The sequence below is a fragment of the Ambystoma mexicanum genome, chromosome 3p (genome assembly GCF_040938575.1).
Source record: "Ambystoma mexicanum isolate Mex_15411 chromosome 3p, UKY_AmexF1_1, whole genome shotgun sequence".
NCBI lineage: Eukaryota > Metazoa > Chordata > Amphibia > Caudata > Ambystomatidae > Ambystoma > Ambystoma mexicanum.
In genome coordinates this window covers 1,127,616,269-1,127,633,807 of record NC_090925.1, presented here as the reverse complement: position 1 = coordinate 1,127,633,807, position 17,539 = coordinate 1,127,616,269, and the positions used below count along the sequence as shown (strand labels likewise).

At 42.4% G+C, this 17,539-nt stretch overlaps 1 protein-coding gene across 2 annotated transcripts in view; it reads left to right on the top strand.

Annotated features, from left to right (window-relative positions):
• The window catches only part of P4HA2 (prolyl 4-hydroxylase subunit alpha 2), a 274,459-nt gene extending 257,187 nt beyond the window's left edge, over positions 1-17,272 (top strand). For both annotated transcript variants that reach the window (XM_069652510.1, XM_069652508.1), the window contains exon 15: positions 15,452-17,272. In XM_069652510.1, coding sequence (XP_069508611.1) covers positions 15,452-15,522 — 71 coding nt within the window. In that variant the 3' untranslated portion in view covers positions 15,523-17,272. The remainder of the gene's footprint in view (positions 1-15,451) is intronic.
• Positions 17,273-17,539: the final 267 nt, after the last annotated feature.

The window sequence follows — 17,539 nt, the reverse complement described above, 5'->3', positions numbered from 1 at the left end:
ACATCCATAGATGATGTGCTAATGTCTCATTGCAATCCAATAAAATTCATATTTAATGAAAGCCTGTACTACAGTAAAATCTTTACAGGAGTTGTGCACAATAAATCATTGATGCAATCTCCTAAAATACAAGCCCCAATACAGCTATCAATCTCTTCAATTGGCACGGAAAGCTGAGTGGGAGCGTGGTCTGTTGTGGTCATTGAGCAAGAGTCTCTGTACTCGGTGTATTGCTGGAGGCAGTATTTTACTTGAATAGTTATAAACTGAAGACCCAGCGCAAAGCGCAGCGCGGAGAGCTGAGTGGGAGACAGAGTGGTCCGTTGGGGGACACAGGCCGTGAGCCTGGCTGGTATTTACTATTTAATTTCCCAATGGTAAGCCTGCAACGTTCTTACCTTCATAAACAGCCCAGACTATTACACCTGTTGAATACTTGTGATCAGGTGGTGGTGTTGCCAGAGGAGTTATGCCGAGTAAGGAGCCCTCAAGACTCGTAAATATAATCTGAGGAACTTTAAGCCCTACGGAAATGCCAACGGCTATAAAAGACGCCCTCATCAAGAAATGGAGCATCCAAATCTGCAGGGTGGCGAGTCTCATAATGCCCTAGCAAATTCTGAATTGTCCCCCGCCCACTCTCCTCAACCCCCTGACATCGGACACTGGTAAAATCGCAAAATATTTCAAAGCAGGAGTTAACTCTGATTGGGGGGGTGGGGATACAGTAGGGAATGAGCAGGGAGAAGCATGCTAGGACAGAGGTTATACTAGCAGGACAGGCTGCAGCACAGCAGGATCTCCACACATCGTTTGTCGATATTGCCAATAATTCTCTTGTAGAATTATGCTACTCCCTGTGTAACGTGGGGTGCTCTGTGCCTTTAAATTCCTGCGTTACAAACGAGAACGCGGAGGGATTGATCTTTCTTAGACCCCAATTGTTCTAAGCTTAGTCAAGACACAGTGCATCAGCGGCTTTCTGTTACTCCAACTTTGTACCCTGCCACTTCCAGCTGCTCCACTGCGACCCATGTTACTGGTGAAAATGAAGTGAACTCAAATAGCACCGAGAATATCAGGAATAGGACAAAATGAGCAAGGGCAAAAAGTCTAAAGCCCAAAAGATACTAAAACAAGGAGAAGCCATTGGAGCCCTGGTTGTTTTGTTGAAAGGCATGAACCTGAAGACTGACGGGCAGGAAAACCCTTATGAGGAGAGGATCCAGCTTGTGGTTAGTGACTTTATTACTATTTTTTTTTTTTTTTTTTGATTTACTTGTTTATAATCGAAGATCAATTTGATTTTTACAAGAAGTTGTTTCACATAAGACACAAGGCTAGGAGTAGAAAGCAGATAACACGATGGAAAAAGGATGATATTTGAGGTGAAGAAAAAGAAGCCATTATTTGCCAAAACACACAGGAGTCAAACTGCAGTGAGTGATACTGGATTAATTGGCAGTCTCTGTTGGTAATCTAAGTGCAGCTTCCAAGATCTTTACTGCCGCCGTCAACCATTTTGTTTTTTCACCTGAGACCAGGCGGCACCACCATGCGTCTTCCTCTCGAAGCGATGCGTCATACATCAAGGGTAGCAGGTAAGCGTCACGCAAATACGCGGTTTTAGGACAGTTCAAAGGTAAATGTCATAGTTTTTACCGTTTCAGTCTCTGAACATAATCTGCAGGTTCTTGATACTGATTTAGTCCGGATAGCTATGATTTCTTGAGTTGGCATTTGGTTGAATCTCATTTTCATAACTATTTTCTGCAGTCTTTTGTTAGGAAATTTTATACAGTAATTCAGAGGTCGATTTAACTTGTTTATTGTTGGGGGTAAATGAGCGAGTATCTTATTTGCAGTTGTTATCTCGCCAGTTTGGATCCAGTCTTCTTGAGCTATTTTTGTCTTTATCCTGTTAGGATTTTGCATAAGATCCTCAGACGTGCAGGCCAAGTCAGACAACTTTTTTAATGAGATTTTGTTTCCACTTGTTCAGTGCGTTACAGCGTCCTTGGTTAAGTTCTGCCTGGATCAATTTGAAAATCGGAAGAGTGTCTGGTGAGATAATTTTCCGAAGTAGTCTCATCTGACTTTGTTCGACTGATGCTTTCAACGATAACAGGCCCAATGTACGTCTGATAGCTGATATTGATGACAACTTTATTACTATTAAGTCCCAGTAAATGGTAAATGAAGCAAATCCTCTGGATTCTTCTCTCTTGTCCCTTTTAAAGTTATCCAACGCACACGCAGAGACGCTTAAGAAAGCGTGAACTCTTGACTGGTGCAGGTGTCCCTCTCTAGCCGGTGATTGGATTGCGCCTACCGGAAATTCTGCTGTTGAACTATGCCAAGAAATTAAGATTGCGAGGAAGAGAGGGCTAGTAAGAAACTGCAGCAACAATCAGTGGGAACTCTGACCAGCTGGTTCCTAAGGGATAACAATTCTAGTGCAGTAAACTCTCTCTCTAGTAAAACTGTTGCCTACACTAGCATTCAGTCTACAAGTTGCAGTGAAGTCAGCATTACCTCTGAGACAAAGGAAATCAAAGCACAATTGAAGGTAGCAGCTACTCCTAATGTTCCCACAGGTGAAGAAGGTGTGCACCTTCAACTGCATCATTGATACGAGCACAGCAAGATTTGATGGCATTCCTGGGTTATGAACCTGATGGGGAACCCCAAACTGAGTGCTGTAATCATTCTAGTGATCCAACAAAAAAGGTGGATACTGTTGCTTCACCTAAATCAATAGTTTAAGAAGTTAAGTGTTATGACAATGTGAAGGGTTGGAACTTGTTAGAGTCTGTTACTAGGATTGGAACCACCTAGTTCTTGAATTTGCAAGGTGGCCTCTTGGAATACCAGGGGCCACTCTCACTTCGTGACCGGGGGGGGTGGGGTGGGACTTTAAATTGGCTGCTTGATTTCCAGGTAATTATGCTACAGGAAACGTGGTTAGTGACGCCTTTTCACTTGGGTTTTATAATCTATCAGCAGTTTGAGAAAAAAAAAAAGACCCAAAGGATCGCCCGTTTGGTGGGTTGATGATCGGTCTTAGGCATGAACTTAGCTTTTCCTTGGTCACACCCATAGATACTAACAGCAATGTATTGGCGGTGGAGGTCAGGTTCGGGAACGACAGTGGGAAGAAATGGCTGCTATTGTTTAATCTTTTTGAGCCACTCCTCTCCCCCAACTATTCCCCTCCCCCCGCCCCCCGGACGGTTAAAAACTGGTGATGTTTTTGAATATATTGATCAGAATATGCCTGGGGGTGGTCCGCGGAGAGTGATATGGTCCTGGTGGGGGGGTGACTTTAACGCCAGATGCAGTGAGTCATCACTGTCAGCAACATACCACCATATACTGGTCAATAGTAGTTTAATTCTGAAAGAGTCTAATCCCAGGGGTCCTCAATGGTTGAGATTCCTACAAGAATGTGAGTTCATCATTTAAATGGCCGGACCCATAGTGATATTCTGTGTAAACCCACTTGGCAGTTGTGTGATAAACGCACAACTCTGGACTATGTGTGGGAACAATTTACGGCTGGAACACGTTCGTGATTTTTATGTGACATCTAATAATTTCAGCGACCATGTGCTACTGAGTTTGCATTTGAAATGTGAGTTGACGAAAGGTCAGGGGGTTGGTGGCTTGGAAGTAAACCACAAAGTTAACCCTGTATGTTGCATGTAAAGCACTTAAGAATATGTTAATCAGTCCTTCGGTATCTTTACTCTGGTTTACTGGGGATGAGATTAAAGAATGGCTTTCCAAAACTGCCCATAGGGTAGGGCTAGTTAGAAGTAGGACAGTAGTAGCTCTGGTAAAAAAGTCCTGGTCCATTTGACCCCGGTGTGCAGGCAGCTAAACAAAATCTGCACAGGGAGATACGACGAATTAAAAAGCACTCAATGTTTCAGCATTGGGTTATATTTGAGATCAGAAAGGCCAAGAATAATGACAACAATTGGCTTAAACGTCTGAAGGAAATGAGATTAAATTGCTGATTAATGCAGTGAAAAGTCAGTGCCCTAGTACAATGTGAAGAGTGCTCCCATTGGCCAGTGGCACTGACGATACCGAAACATTGAACCCGATTGCTGAGCAGGGGTGGAAATGTTTCATTTTTTTCAATATCAATACTCCAGACACTGTTCGAAGATTGTCAGCCCTCGCTCCTGCAATTTACTGGAGAGCATCCCCCAAAGGATAATGAAGTAAAAAAAAATCTAGAGCACCCGGCCCTAACGGGCTGTCTACTGCAGTCCTAAAGAGTGATACAAGGACTTGGGCTATCCTACTGTGTGTGCGCTACTTAATAAGGTCTGCGAATCATGTAAAATTCCTGCATCCTGGAATTCCACTATATTGGTAGCAGTATATAAAACAGGCGATGATAGTTTATCACCTGAAAATGAAGACTCACTTTTAGAAGTTTCCGGAAAGGTGTTTGCCACTTGTGCGCTGGAACAGCCTTAAGTTTGGACCGAAAATCATAGCATACTTCATTCCTTCCAGTCATGTTTTCGCTCTGGGTCCAGTATAACATATAACATTAGAATATTGGATATCCTGATTAGTCGAGCCAAAAGTAGGGAGGGCCCCCCTATTGTAGATTACAAATGTTGATATCCGTTCTGCCTTAGATTTGGTAAATCGAAATTTGCTATGGGGAAAGCTGATGGGGATGGGGTGCCCCCATTGGCTGTTGCAAATTATTACAGCCCTATATACACAAACCTCAGCCAGAACAAGATTGGGCAATAATGGACACATTGACATAAACAAGGGCATAAGATAGGGATGTATACTGACTGCACTTCTTTTTAATTTATATATGGTGGACTTGCTAGAGTGTTTAACAGTTAAAGCAAATTGTCCCCCCAAAATAGGGTCTACACCGGTCTCTGCAATGTTCTATGCGGATGACTTGGTCATTTCTGACCAGACCTTTTCAGGTATGATGGATCAGTTGAATGAACTGCAACGCTATGCAGAGAAAAATTAGCTATTGGTCAATTTTGGAAGGACCAAGGCTATTTCAGTTTCTTAAACAAAAGCAAATTAGCACTAGATACAATATTGGGTGTGATTGAATATACAGATAACCACATTTTTATCCCCCCACCCCCACCCGAAGCACTCTCTTGTGCACCCTCATCTGACCCTTCTTGTCCGGCTAACTATCACCCAATCTGCATCACCCCCTTTATCGGTAAACTGCTTGAAAAGCTGGCCATCTCGCATCTTAATCTTCACTCCGATTCTGTTGGTTGTCTCCACGACCATCATTCTGGCATTAGAGCTGCCAGAAGCACGGAAATTGCTCTCCTGAACACCCGTGAAGATCTGCTCTGCAACCTTGACTCTAATATCCCCTCTGTCCTCATCCTACTTAATCTTTCTTCTGCCTTAGACACGGTCAACTATACCATGTGGCTCAACCGTCCGCATGACAAACTGGTTATCACTATGCTGATGACACTCAACTCATTTTTAGGCTTTGCTCTGCCACCTTCTCTCCTTCTCTCATCTGATTGCCGATCTGCCATTCAGGATTGGTGTGCCGCCGACAACGATCTCTGCCTGAATGCTAGCAAGACGTAGATCCTCCTCATCAGCAAACCCTCACCCTCCTTTCCTCTCACTGTCGGGCCGGCCTCCCTTGGCCCTCCTCGTACCCATACCTGCGAGGCAAAGAACCTCCGGGTCATCATTGATTCCACACTTTCCTTCTCTGCCCACTTCTCTGACGTCTCTAAAAAGTCAAACTTCCTGCTGCACCTGATCAGAGGTATTCTGCCTTTCCTCTCCTTCCCCCCAGAAGCTCACTGTCTCTTGAGCCCTGGTTCTCTCTAGGTTGGACTATTGTAACAGCCTCTTTCTAAATCTTCCTGCTTCTACTCTCTGCCCTTTGCAACTTATCCAGAACAGGACTGCGAGACTTGTCCTTGGCCTCAAGCCCTGGGACTGTATCTCTCCAGCCCTGAAATCTCTCCACTGGCTCCCAGTGGCTGCAGTGATTAAATTCAAAATCCTTTGCATTGTCCACAAGGCTTTCTGAGGCCTGGGTCCAATATATTTTCAGCTGGCCCTTCGTAAATACCTTCCCTCATGAACTTTTTGCTCCTCTAACTCCCTCAGCGTCAGTTGTTTCTCAAAGAAGCGAGCTGGGGGTAGATCTTTGTCTTCGGCTGGGGCCTGCCTCTGGAACAGCCTCCCCGCCACTCTGAAACTTGAGGAAAACAATCTCTGGTTCCGGAAGCACCTCAATACCTTCCTCTTTGCTTCTGCCTTCGCTCCTCCTCTCCCCTGGTACTGTGCTCCTGGCCTACCTTCTGACCTCCGGGCCCAGGTAGCTGCTTACCTTGCCACCCAACCGCACTGCCTCCTGGAAAACCCTTGCACTGGGGCCTGTATCTGTAACCGTACAGTCCCCCCCCTTTTTCTCTCTACACTTAGCAGACTCACCCTGTCTTGCCTCAAACCTAGCGCTTGCCACCTGCTGGCTGCACTAACACTGTTTGTTGCTTGTTATTATTTATTTATTATTTATCTGTTTTCCTTTGCTCTGCACGTTGCACGTCTCCCTCCTTCCATGCACGGTTCCCTTTTCCCCTCGCCCGTGCACTTGCGCGTTCTCAATGTCACTTGGCCTAGTAATATCGTTGTTTGTGTTCTCCCTTGTTGCCTTCCTTTGCCGTGTCGCGCTCTGAAACACCTGTTTACGAGCGCAATATAAATAAAATGTCAATTCAGTTCTATAGGTATTTGGAGCTGGAGAGATCAAATTGCTCCAATTACGACTGCATTACAGAATCGAAGACTAGGAAAGCAAGACAAATAACGCTGCTAGTACGCAGATCTGCTGGACAATATGCAGGCTATTCAATCGGAGGAATGCTTGTATTGTACAAGCAGTGGTTTTGTCCATCGATAATATATGGCCTGGAAGCTTTGGCTTGTAAGAAATTGAACTGCCTTAATATAATTGAGGGATTTTTCTGGCGTAGCATTCTAAGTTTGCCTCAATCAACTCCCATGGAATACCTACGCTTAGAATTGGAACTTATTTCTTTAAAAACTATGGCATTAAAAAGGAGAGGTTAATGTTTCATTAAATCTGGTCTTGTGCCTAAATTACCATTGCTATCCATAATTGGATCAATGTACAGAAAGGAGCTAACCTTAGTGGGAGTTCCTTGCTCAAAATTGAATAACAAACTTTTTCAGAGTCTAAGATGTGTCCCTGGCTTAAACCGGGGAAAGAGGTTTGATATAGTGAAAGGCGCCTTCGTAAAAAGACTTTAAAGATGGGATTGGGTAAATAGCTATGCCCACCTATCTAAATTACACAGCTATGCCCCGGTTACCGTAGTTAACCATTCCTATAAGAAGCTCCAACCCTATATTTTGGAGTGTCCAGACCCTGCAGTGCATAGGTTACGCCTTCTGATGCGTACAAACCAACTCTCTCTATGTACTTCACATTGAGCCAGATGGAAGTTACCCAGTGAATTAAGGTTTGGCAGAATGTGTCGGTTACCCAAAAAGAAAGACGGTTAAGCATATGTTCACTGAGTGCCCTGTATCCGGCTCATTGTATATGGTAACCCTAGGCAATGTGGTATATGATTATGATTCCATTAAATCACAGGAGCTTTGGAATTATTGCCTTAATATAAACTCTGTATCGACTAACATTGCACTTTACTGTATTTGGTTATATATAAAAATGCGTTATTTCTAGGTCTGGAGGAACTGTTTGACAGTGTATAGAGTTATACATTATTTATACTGTGCCAAATACTGGTGTTTTAGAGGAATTGCATGTTGTGTGTATTTTCTTCATGGATTCATATTTAGGTAGGTTGATGTCCTGATTATGAATGTAATTGGTAGTATGCAATTATGTACGATAAACAATGAAAAGTTAAATGTATTGAATGAAGTTATTGAATTAGTTTTCTTATAAATATATGTATTGCATTTAATTATGTGAAGTTTAATTTTGAACTATATCACAAATAAATTAAAGACCTGTAAGCTTTAGCACTGTCACTACCAGAATGTTTTAAATATTGTCCTATGGCCAACAAACAACCTACACATATAGACAATTGATAGCCTCGTTATGCGCAAATTTACAGAAATCTAACTCTTTATGACTGCTGCCAGACATCTATATATTCCCTCGTTGTATCCTTAAGAGGTAGTGAAATGAATATGGAAGCCTCAATAAACATTAAACCCGGAATTCAATTCTATCTCTATATAGTTACTTGTATAGCCGTGCAATTTGGTATGATCAGAAGTAAGGCATGTGGTTTCAAGAATTATATATGCTTTTTTTTTTTTTTTTTTTTTTGCCCTTTCTTTCCTTAGGTCTTAGTGGCATCACAATTCCAAGGCTTGCTTAGCCCTTTCCTTATTATTTGTCCATGAATTGCAGGATTCTGACAAATTATATATCCTCCCTCTGACTTTCAGAGAACTTCCTCTGGACCACTACCTTTTGCATTGACTAACCTATTGTAATATCCTCAGTAGTACAGCCTTGTCTCAAGTGGCAGCATCATAGTGGCTAATGGCAGTCCCCATATGATCCACTTGCAGCAAGCCTCAAACCTGATGTGGGCAGGATATAATTGGTCCCCACAGATACAGGACACATGCACTAGTACTGTCATTGGTCTCTTTATGAGTTTAATAGATACATCTCCATTTTTTTAGTTAAAATGCAAGAGATCAAACACCACGTGGTACTGTACTAACGGTCTTTCATACAATGGTTTAAAGATGTATTTATGTTTCTGTGCTGAAACACGATGGGTAACTTCCCAGTGTCCAGGTACATATTTTGTTCTTCTCCTCTGAAAGATCATTCTTTTCAGTTTCCACCTAACCTTGGGGTCATCAATATCCTTTCACAGAGTAACTTTGTTTGATGGTGGATCAGTTGGAAGTGCACTTTGCTACAACAGCTCAAAACTATTTAATTTAAAATAGCTTTGGTTGTAGAATTCCATACCCACTGACACAAGTCTCCTTTTTTATCTTTCAATAACTTGTAGGCACAATTCTGTTCCTTAGATTACCACTAGAAACTACACTAGGTAAATGAAATCCTATTTCCTCGAACATGCAATTCTTCTTAGTTCACACACTCAAACCAATTCCATTCTGGTCTCCCACAGGAATCCCTTTTGTTAATGTAAAAAGCCATCAAAGCAACCCTGGTACTGTCAGTGGTGGTCTTAAAAATACCCAAACTACACAGATTGGTTTAAGGGTTTTTATTTCAAATGCTGGAAGCAATAGAATGGTTTGATCGCGGAAGGCTGAAATGTGGCACTCTATGGGATATTACAGAGGGACGACCTTTAGACGTCATGGCTTCCTAACCCAGGCGTCCATGCAACCGAAGTCGAAAGCTAATGACGGGTAACACCTGCTATGTATTCTTAAGGTGAGGGCTTAAAAGCCTTGGCCTTTTTTCTCTCTCCCACATGGGGATTTTCTAGGTGATACCCTATCCAGGCCCTCCTCTGTTACATCATTTAGGTAATGCTCTGGTGCCATTCCAATTGCCCACGTCCTGCCCCCCCCCCTGGTATTTAACTCCCTCTTGTTCCCTTTTCGTGATGTTCCTTCTCTTCACTCTCTCTCCCCACTCCACTTTCTCCCCTCTCTCGGTCTTGGTCCCCTTCACTGTTCCTCCGATGGTGACACAAACTCCTCTTTACTCTCTACTTTCCTCCTCCCCTTGCTACTCTCCCTTCCTCTTTCATTCACGTCTTCCCTCAACCACTTTCCTTGTTCTCACTCTTATCCTGCTACACTACACCTAAGATACTTCTCATGCTCCAGCAAAAATGCACTCACTCGCAGCTGCACTAAATCGGGAACCACTTTCACAACCAAGACCTCACCGGTACCATGCACCAGTACAATCTCTGAATCGCTCCGCTAGCCCATCCTTCCTCCACCTGGTCTCGGTTCACCTCGGCTCCACCTGACCTCCCTTTTCATCCTGTTCGATTCTCGTGGGGTTTTTATACCCGTCTTTCTTTGTTATTCTCTGTTACCCATTGGTTCACCTGCTTGCGTTGACCAATCTACCTTCCTAGATTCCCCTGGGATTGTGCCACAGCTGCAAGAAGTTTCAAAAGGGCTCAATAGTCTTGCACATAACATGGAATACAGTCTCTTGCAAGTCCTTAAGATCATTCTGCCAATTTGGAGATGCACTGTGAATGGAATTGATGGTGAGCTGCTACACTGTGCCAGTGTTGGTGGTTCTGTTTCTTCGTCGAAGCCCATAGTTTCCTTTCATAGATTGCTGCGAGTCTCCTCCTCTGCACAGCCTACTGGGACGGGTACTCCTGGAAGAACAAACAGAATTTTGGCCAGAATGAAATACAACAGGAATTGGGTCATAGAATGGTACCTGCTGCATGAAACAAAGTACAAACGTGGGGTTTAGACTTGGGCCCTTCGAAATCCCTTATCCTGCCTCTGGGGCAGGACTGGCTCTGGCGAAAACCTTGTTAGGTGTCCTGCCCCAGGCAGAGAGGTGTCTGCTCCCCCATGACGGGGGTCAAGTCCGTGATCCTGTCTCAGTATCTGGATTAAATTTACAGCACAATCTATTTACCCCACTTACAAAATGGAGCAAGATCATTCCTTCTGCCTCCTTTTCCATTCTTCCAATCGCCAAGTTCTCAGCTTCCAGTGTGTCACTCTGCGTCTAAAGCTGAGCTTTTGTAGGGCTTCTGATTGCCGAGATAATTAAATATATCTCCCTATTTTTTATTTTTTTTATTTTGCCCTGCAGCCCTTCACTCTTGTGATCCCAGGTTTGACCCTGTTCTAATGTCACATCGTTTCTCAGCTGCTTTCAATTATCCCATTACGTTTCCCAGGTGCTAGTATTCCCATTCTGCACTTTCGGAATTGGTTGTTTTAAATCCCCTACTTGTGTTAAAATCCCAGTCTGGCAGTTTGCAGCTAGGCAGAAGTGCCTGATTTTGAGACTTGCTTCACAGTATGCAAAACAAAAGGTGATGGCTGGAAGGTTTTGAATAAATCTTAGCCTCTGGCATTGCTCTGAGCAACCCTCCAGACCATCGTTCTTCGACCTGCAAAGCCATTACAACAGGGGAAAGACCAGATGCAAATCAGGCTTGGTCTGTTAAGGATTTCAATCGGGCGACACACACCTTGGTCTCAGCCTAGTACGTAGTGCACAACTGAGATGCCTTTCTCTATATTTTATGCGGATTCAATTTGAGATGGTATACAACTCGTCTCACACACCCTTTTTAAAATACCCCGGGTCACAATGGACCATGAACGAGGCTGGTTGGATGAAAATCCAATATTTTATTTACTTTAAGATTCAAAGGAAATCATACAATTTTAATATGGGGCAGCAATCACCAATGGGGTGATAATTACAATGAAAATGGAAGCAATGAACTTGGTTAACCTTCTCCTAGAAAATATACAAAGCACAAGTGAATAGGAGTGTTTTTGAATTAGGATAGATAGCACTCAAGGTAAGGTTTCCCCTTGCAACATTCCTTCAACCCCCAATTAATCAGATTCTGAGTGGATAAAAAGAGGCAGAAGATAGTCAGGAATAACGGACAGAAAACAGAATCAAAATCCGACCTTCACTCACAGAATGAGAGGCAAACCCTTTGCAAAGGCATGAAATGACACTCGGAAATTGACAAATAAATAATGTGCGATTAAATGTGTGAGGCAAATATGATTTCTCCAAACAGGAACGCAGAAACACTAGAAATCACAATGCAATGGATCAACAAGAAGCATACAATTCGAAAATGAGTGTAAAGTTAGAACATGCTGCAGCCGAATGATACATTGGAAAGTTGCAATTTTCTCATTTCCTATTTAAAAGGACCCAAACGGTTTTTATAAAAACCGGTGAAATACTGAAAATCCCAATGCGGTTTGTGGTCTGGGGGACAGATGTATATCACATGGACAATCTCAGTGAAAGAATGGTGGTAGCTGAAGATTTGGATGAGATTTTCAGGGTGGAATAGGGTTCAGTTCTAGCAAAAATAGAAATGAAAACTTTGGTTTTGAAAGAAAGGCAAATGTTACTTAAACTAAATTATCTAGACTATATTGTTAAAGAGGAACACAGTAAGCTCCAAGGTTGATTTGCGAGGTCAACCTTATCACTGCAGTGCTCAACTTTAACTGGAAATTAGTTTGATTACTCAAAATATAACTAAGGGCTTAGGATTTACACCAGATAGAAATGAAAAGAGAGATGGCGCTAGCACCCTGTCCTTGATTTCTAACTGTTTTAACAAGTTGCTAGGGTATAAATTGGATTGCTTAGAGAGTGTAATACAGACAAAAGGGTCAAGATGGGGAGACTATGTGTTTCTCTGTGATGGGGAGATACTCACATTCCATGCTTAGGTTTGGAATTATGGAACAGCCAACCGAGTCTGGACACCACACGGCGGGCGTGCCTTACAGCAAACAGCTGGACATTTCTGGTCACCGAATGGCAAGGACAGCTGGATGGCAGGGTTGCAGCAGGCATGCAGGTAGTGTGCAGCAAGCTGCTCTGATTTCAGGATGCAAAAGGTACCACAGCGTTTCCCGTTTTTCATGGGATTTTAGTGTTTTTTCGTAATGGCATCATGGATACTTCCCTTATAATACCCAATTCTCTGCCACTTCTATTCCCCATGTGTCAGTGAAGTCTATGACATCTTAAATAAAGCCCATAAAATCACATTTAAACAGTTAACCTTTCACATTTTTGCAAAGTCCTGCTGCACAGATAAGTCTTTTAACATTTTTATTAATAAATAGTCCTTGGAGGCAAATGTCAGAATTGTTCCCCATATATGGGCATGCCTTTCCAAGGCGACCCCCTCAACCCAGGATTGTCACTGAGATTTCCTTTGAAGCTTCTGGCAAAAGACACGAGGAAGTGTGATTTTTCACTTTGCACATCCATGTCCTAGAAGTTCCATTGCCAGAAGCCCAGACACAAGTCTGATTAGTATGTGAAGTTTCTTTGTCTCTGTCAAGTTTTCCAACCTAGTGATCATCATCCAGGTGTCCTGGAAGTTTATGGGGGTTCACTTTTGGGGGAAGGCTTAGCTCTGACCCACTGTAATAACCTGTTTTGGGAGCTTGCAAAATCCAGCCCATCCAGTTTAACAGTTTTATTTTGTCCAGAATCAAAACAAGCCTGTTGAATAAAACAGCCCATATGTTTCCCAAGCAACAAACCCCTTTACATTTCTAGGCACAGAGAAGCTTTCATTCAACATTATACATTTTAAAACAGGCATTTTTTTTTCTCCGTTTTGTAAAAGCCCATTCTGACACATGTGGTGAAAGCTAGCATATTCCTTTCAAATTCGGTTTTGCTCTTCCATCTGGATTCCCAAATGGTTTTGTAACTGTAGTGAGCTTGTTTTACACAACAGTCTGCACAAGGCAAATGTCTTCATGAAATTGACATGTGAGCAGAAAGCTATGATTTCTTTTCAAGCAGTGATTTTTTTTGTGTGGACATTTTGTAGCAAACTGTTAGCATTTCCCATGTAGCTGAAGGAAAGCTTTTATTGATTTTCTCAGGTTTGGCTGGCACAGCCTGTCATTCAGGAATAAGGCTCTTTTCTGATGGAGCACAGTGTGAATATGGCTGTGCATGACAGGGTCTTTTTGATAAAAGCAGTTTGATGAAAACAGGCAAAAATAGCATTATTCTAAAGGTGAAATATTTCCTTTTTCAATGGGAATTTTTGGCTTGCAACAAAACAGGGCTGCTTTTCCCCTCCATTTCTTTAAGACACACAAGAACACACCGTAGTAACCTTTCTCGGGGTGCTCCCTGTTCCATCTTACCCAATGGCGCTTTGGCAAAACATTGCAGCCATCCTTTTGTCGCTGCAAACGCAGTTTGGGTGCAATGGTGCTCACAGGAGCCAGTGCAGCCATTTTGCTGGTTCTGCTGAAGTGCAGCTTGGTGATGTGGGGAAGTAATGCTGAGTGGGTAAATATATCCCACAAATCCCACACCAAAAGGGGTAGTCCAGCCTGAACTGCTTGGTCACATCCTTTCTGCACGAGACCACAAGCATTCCCAGACATGTTTCAACCTTGTTGGGCTTCATCAGTGAGGAGTAGCTTGGGTATCTAGGCCCAGCAGGCACAGGACCCACGTCTGGGCATACCCGTCCCACGCGGGGTGACAGTATGGCCATCTGCCCGCAGTGCAGATTTCACTTGATCCTGTCCATTGTACTTATTGGGGGATGGGGGAGGATTTTGCAAACTCAAGAAAGCACCCACCTGAAGCTTGCACAAAGATTGATACATTTCTGTACAAACTCTCAGGCAGTGAGCAGCCTCCATCCATTAAGGTATGCATTTGTAACCTATTGAGCAGTCTGCTTCCTCTCCATATATGTAACATGCAACACTGTCCCCTAACGTTTGCAGCATGTTTTTCCTACTATGCCGATGTTGCCCTTGCAAGGCTGCAATCTGGTAGCAGCAAAAATTGGTTGCGGACGCAAGAGCTTGCTTGTGTGAGCTCCACTATTTAATTCAAATGTGCTGAGGTGGAGCAGGGCTTGTTGGCAAAAGCTAGGCTCATAAAAAGCCATGCTTTCCTGCCATAACGTGTGCTTGTGGCGTCAGGCTATGTGCCGCAGCTGCAGTTTGTGGATGATGCTGTTGGTTCTGCCCCATCAGTCACTCAAACCCACTTGCTGTTACCCCAGCAGGGATTTTCTCATTCACTGGGGCTCCCATTCTTCTAGAAGTCACAGGCAGCATTTCGAGTGTCCTCAAATTCTGCTGTCAGTGGGCTTTAAAAAACATTTTTTTCTGAAATGTGTAGACCCATTTCTGCAGCAAAGCTTTTCCATTTACAACAAATTAGTGAAATGTTGGGTGTTAGAACGTTTAACAATTTGCAAGGAATCGAGGCACGCTAGGAATTTAACACATACCTTAATTCCAGTGCACAATTTCAGGTGTTAATCTTCTTTTCTTGCTAATGATTTGAAATCTGCTGCAATAATAATGATATTGTGCCTTTTTGGAATATACTGTAAATGGATTGGGATCCACCTATAGTTTTTAGGTCATTGAGAAACTATCACCCAAGCAGTACTAATGCTTCAGCTGAATTCTTGATTGTCAGAAATCTCGTTTTCTGCTAACTGTGAAAGTGGAATTTCAATAAAACCTAGCGTTTCTGATAAACCTCCACATCTTTCCATCATGATAATCTATTTTATTAGCTAGAGATTTGGCACTAACACATCCAGCAGGTTTATTTTTCTATGGAAGATGCATTTGGAAATTACATCAAGAACGTATAATATTGGCTAAGACTAATGTCTGTATTAATTCACAGTTTCGAACAAATGGTTCCACGAACGAGGTCAGGAATTCCTGAGGCCTTGTGGCTTGACAGAAGTTGACTGACGAAGACCTCCTCAGCGATGGTTCCCTGATGTCTTCCAGCTCACTCGCATCCGCTGATTTCAACCTCGAAGAATGGTCTTGCTTCTACATTTTAGGAGCCCCGTTTAAAAAAAAAAAAAAAAAAAGTATTAACAGGACAATGGATGTACACATTTTTGAGAAGGTGTTATAAATTTGTTTTGCTGTGTCTGCTACCAAATTGATTTGTCTTTTCAAATTTCCAAGAGAAGATACCACTGCTGATGTCTTGGACCTGCAGTTCACGAACTTCCAGGCTACTACAGTAACTCTCAAACTTGCAATGCCGTGACCTGCCTCTTTGATAAATTATAGTAGAGCGATTCCAACCAGAATGTGGCAGCACTGTGGACATGCCAATCAAAAATATTGCTTTTCCCTGTGGATTGCTCTGATTTTTGGCAATGGGTTAGGACATTTTCCACCGGCCAGATATAATGCATAATCTACCACATCTTGCAGTACCTGGTGGCCTGAGTGAAATATGTTGTCGGTCTCACTCAAGGTCGCAGTGCACAGGCATCTCCTTCTAAAAGAATCCCCCTTACATCTGGCACCTATTGGCACTTGTTTTGTACGTTTCTGGAGCAACACTGAGCACTTTGCTTTCACCTTCCAGAGACCGTTGGATGCCCCAAGAGGCTGTGTCAGGAAATTGAAACTGCTATGCTTATGCTGTCAATGTGCGACCATCCACCATCTCTAAATTCACCGAATATATCGAGACAAGAATTGACAAGTGATTTTCAGCATTTATACTATAAAAATAATACAAATATAAAATGTCACAGGGATTTGAAATGTTAGTATGTAGTCGTCATGCCATCTGATCTCTCTTAAGAAGTAGTCACAGATTGTCTACTTTGTGTGCTGCAGTAATCAGTGATATTTAAATTGTGTGTGATTGTTAAAGGGATCAGTTACTTTGTGGCCTATTAATCTGTATGTTTCAAACTCTCTTTTTTTTTTCGCCTGTTGCTTCATGCTCCAGTGCCACGTCGGTATTTTTTTTAAATAGGTACGATCTGGCAGCATGCAAACCCTGTTTCACAGAATTAATAGGCTACTGAATATCTGTCCTTTGTGAAATGATGATCTTCCTCTGTCAGTTTTCCAAGTGCCTGCTACAATGCATATTGAATACAAACTTCTCCGCTCCCACCAGGTCTTAAAATCTGTTAATCATCAACTTACAATAAATATTGGAAACACATATATCTTTTGGTCTTAAAAGAAATGGTAGGTCAACAATCTCATCCGACCAATAACAATCACTTAGTTAAGCCATCAGCTTTCTATACTTCAGAAACCCCTGCAGTATTTATCTCTTACTCTAATACATAAATAGCGGGCCATGACGAATAAAACATTTGAGATACATTGAGCTCCTATTTCATCAAATTGTCAAGCAAGTCCTGGTTCAAGCTATCTGGAAATTCACATTTCATGTGCATGTCCGATTTGTTAACTATTTGTTTGTCTCAATCTGTTTAGCATTTCCTCCCCAGGTTTTGGGGGCACCTTCTTCAGTCCATGAATATGAGGCTGTTAGTTTTGTTATTCTATTTTTCAAAATAATGCATCACCACTTGTATGCTTTATTTGCCTAATAACCAAATCCTCTAATTAGTTTTCCATGGCATGAATGTTATGTTTTATCATTACAAAGCCATTGAAACATTGACATTGGAAAGGTGGATTAATCCTTATTAAAAGAAATACCAATATGGTTCTTCATAGTTTTCTTTCTGAATACAGTCCCACTTATCCTGTGCATATGCACACGTGAATGGTAGTTGGATTTTTTTTTAAAAAGCCGTTCACGTTCTCTTATCCAAGTGGCATTTGATGGTCAATGCCAAACATACAATTTGACTCTGACTTATTCACCCTCTATGAGAGCCTTAATGACGTCCCACTATATAAATTACATTCACTACAATACACAGCTTCTCACTTGATTCTCAATGTGAAAACCTTTTCACATGTAAGATCAGCT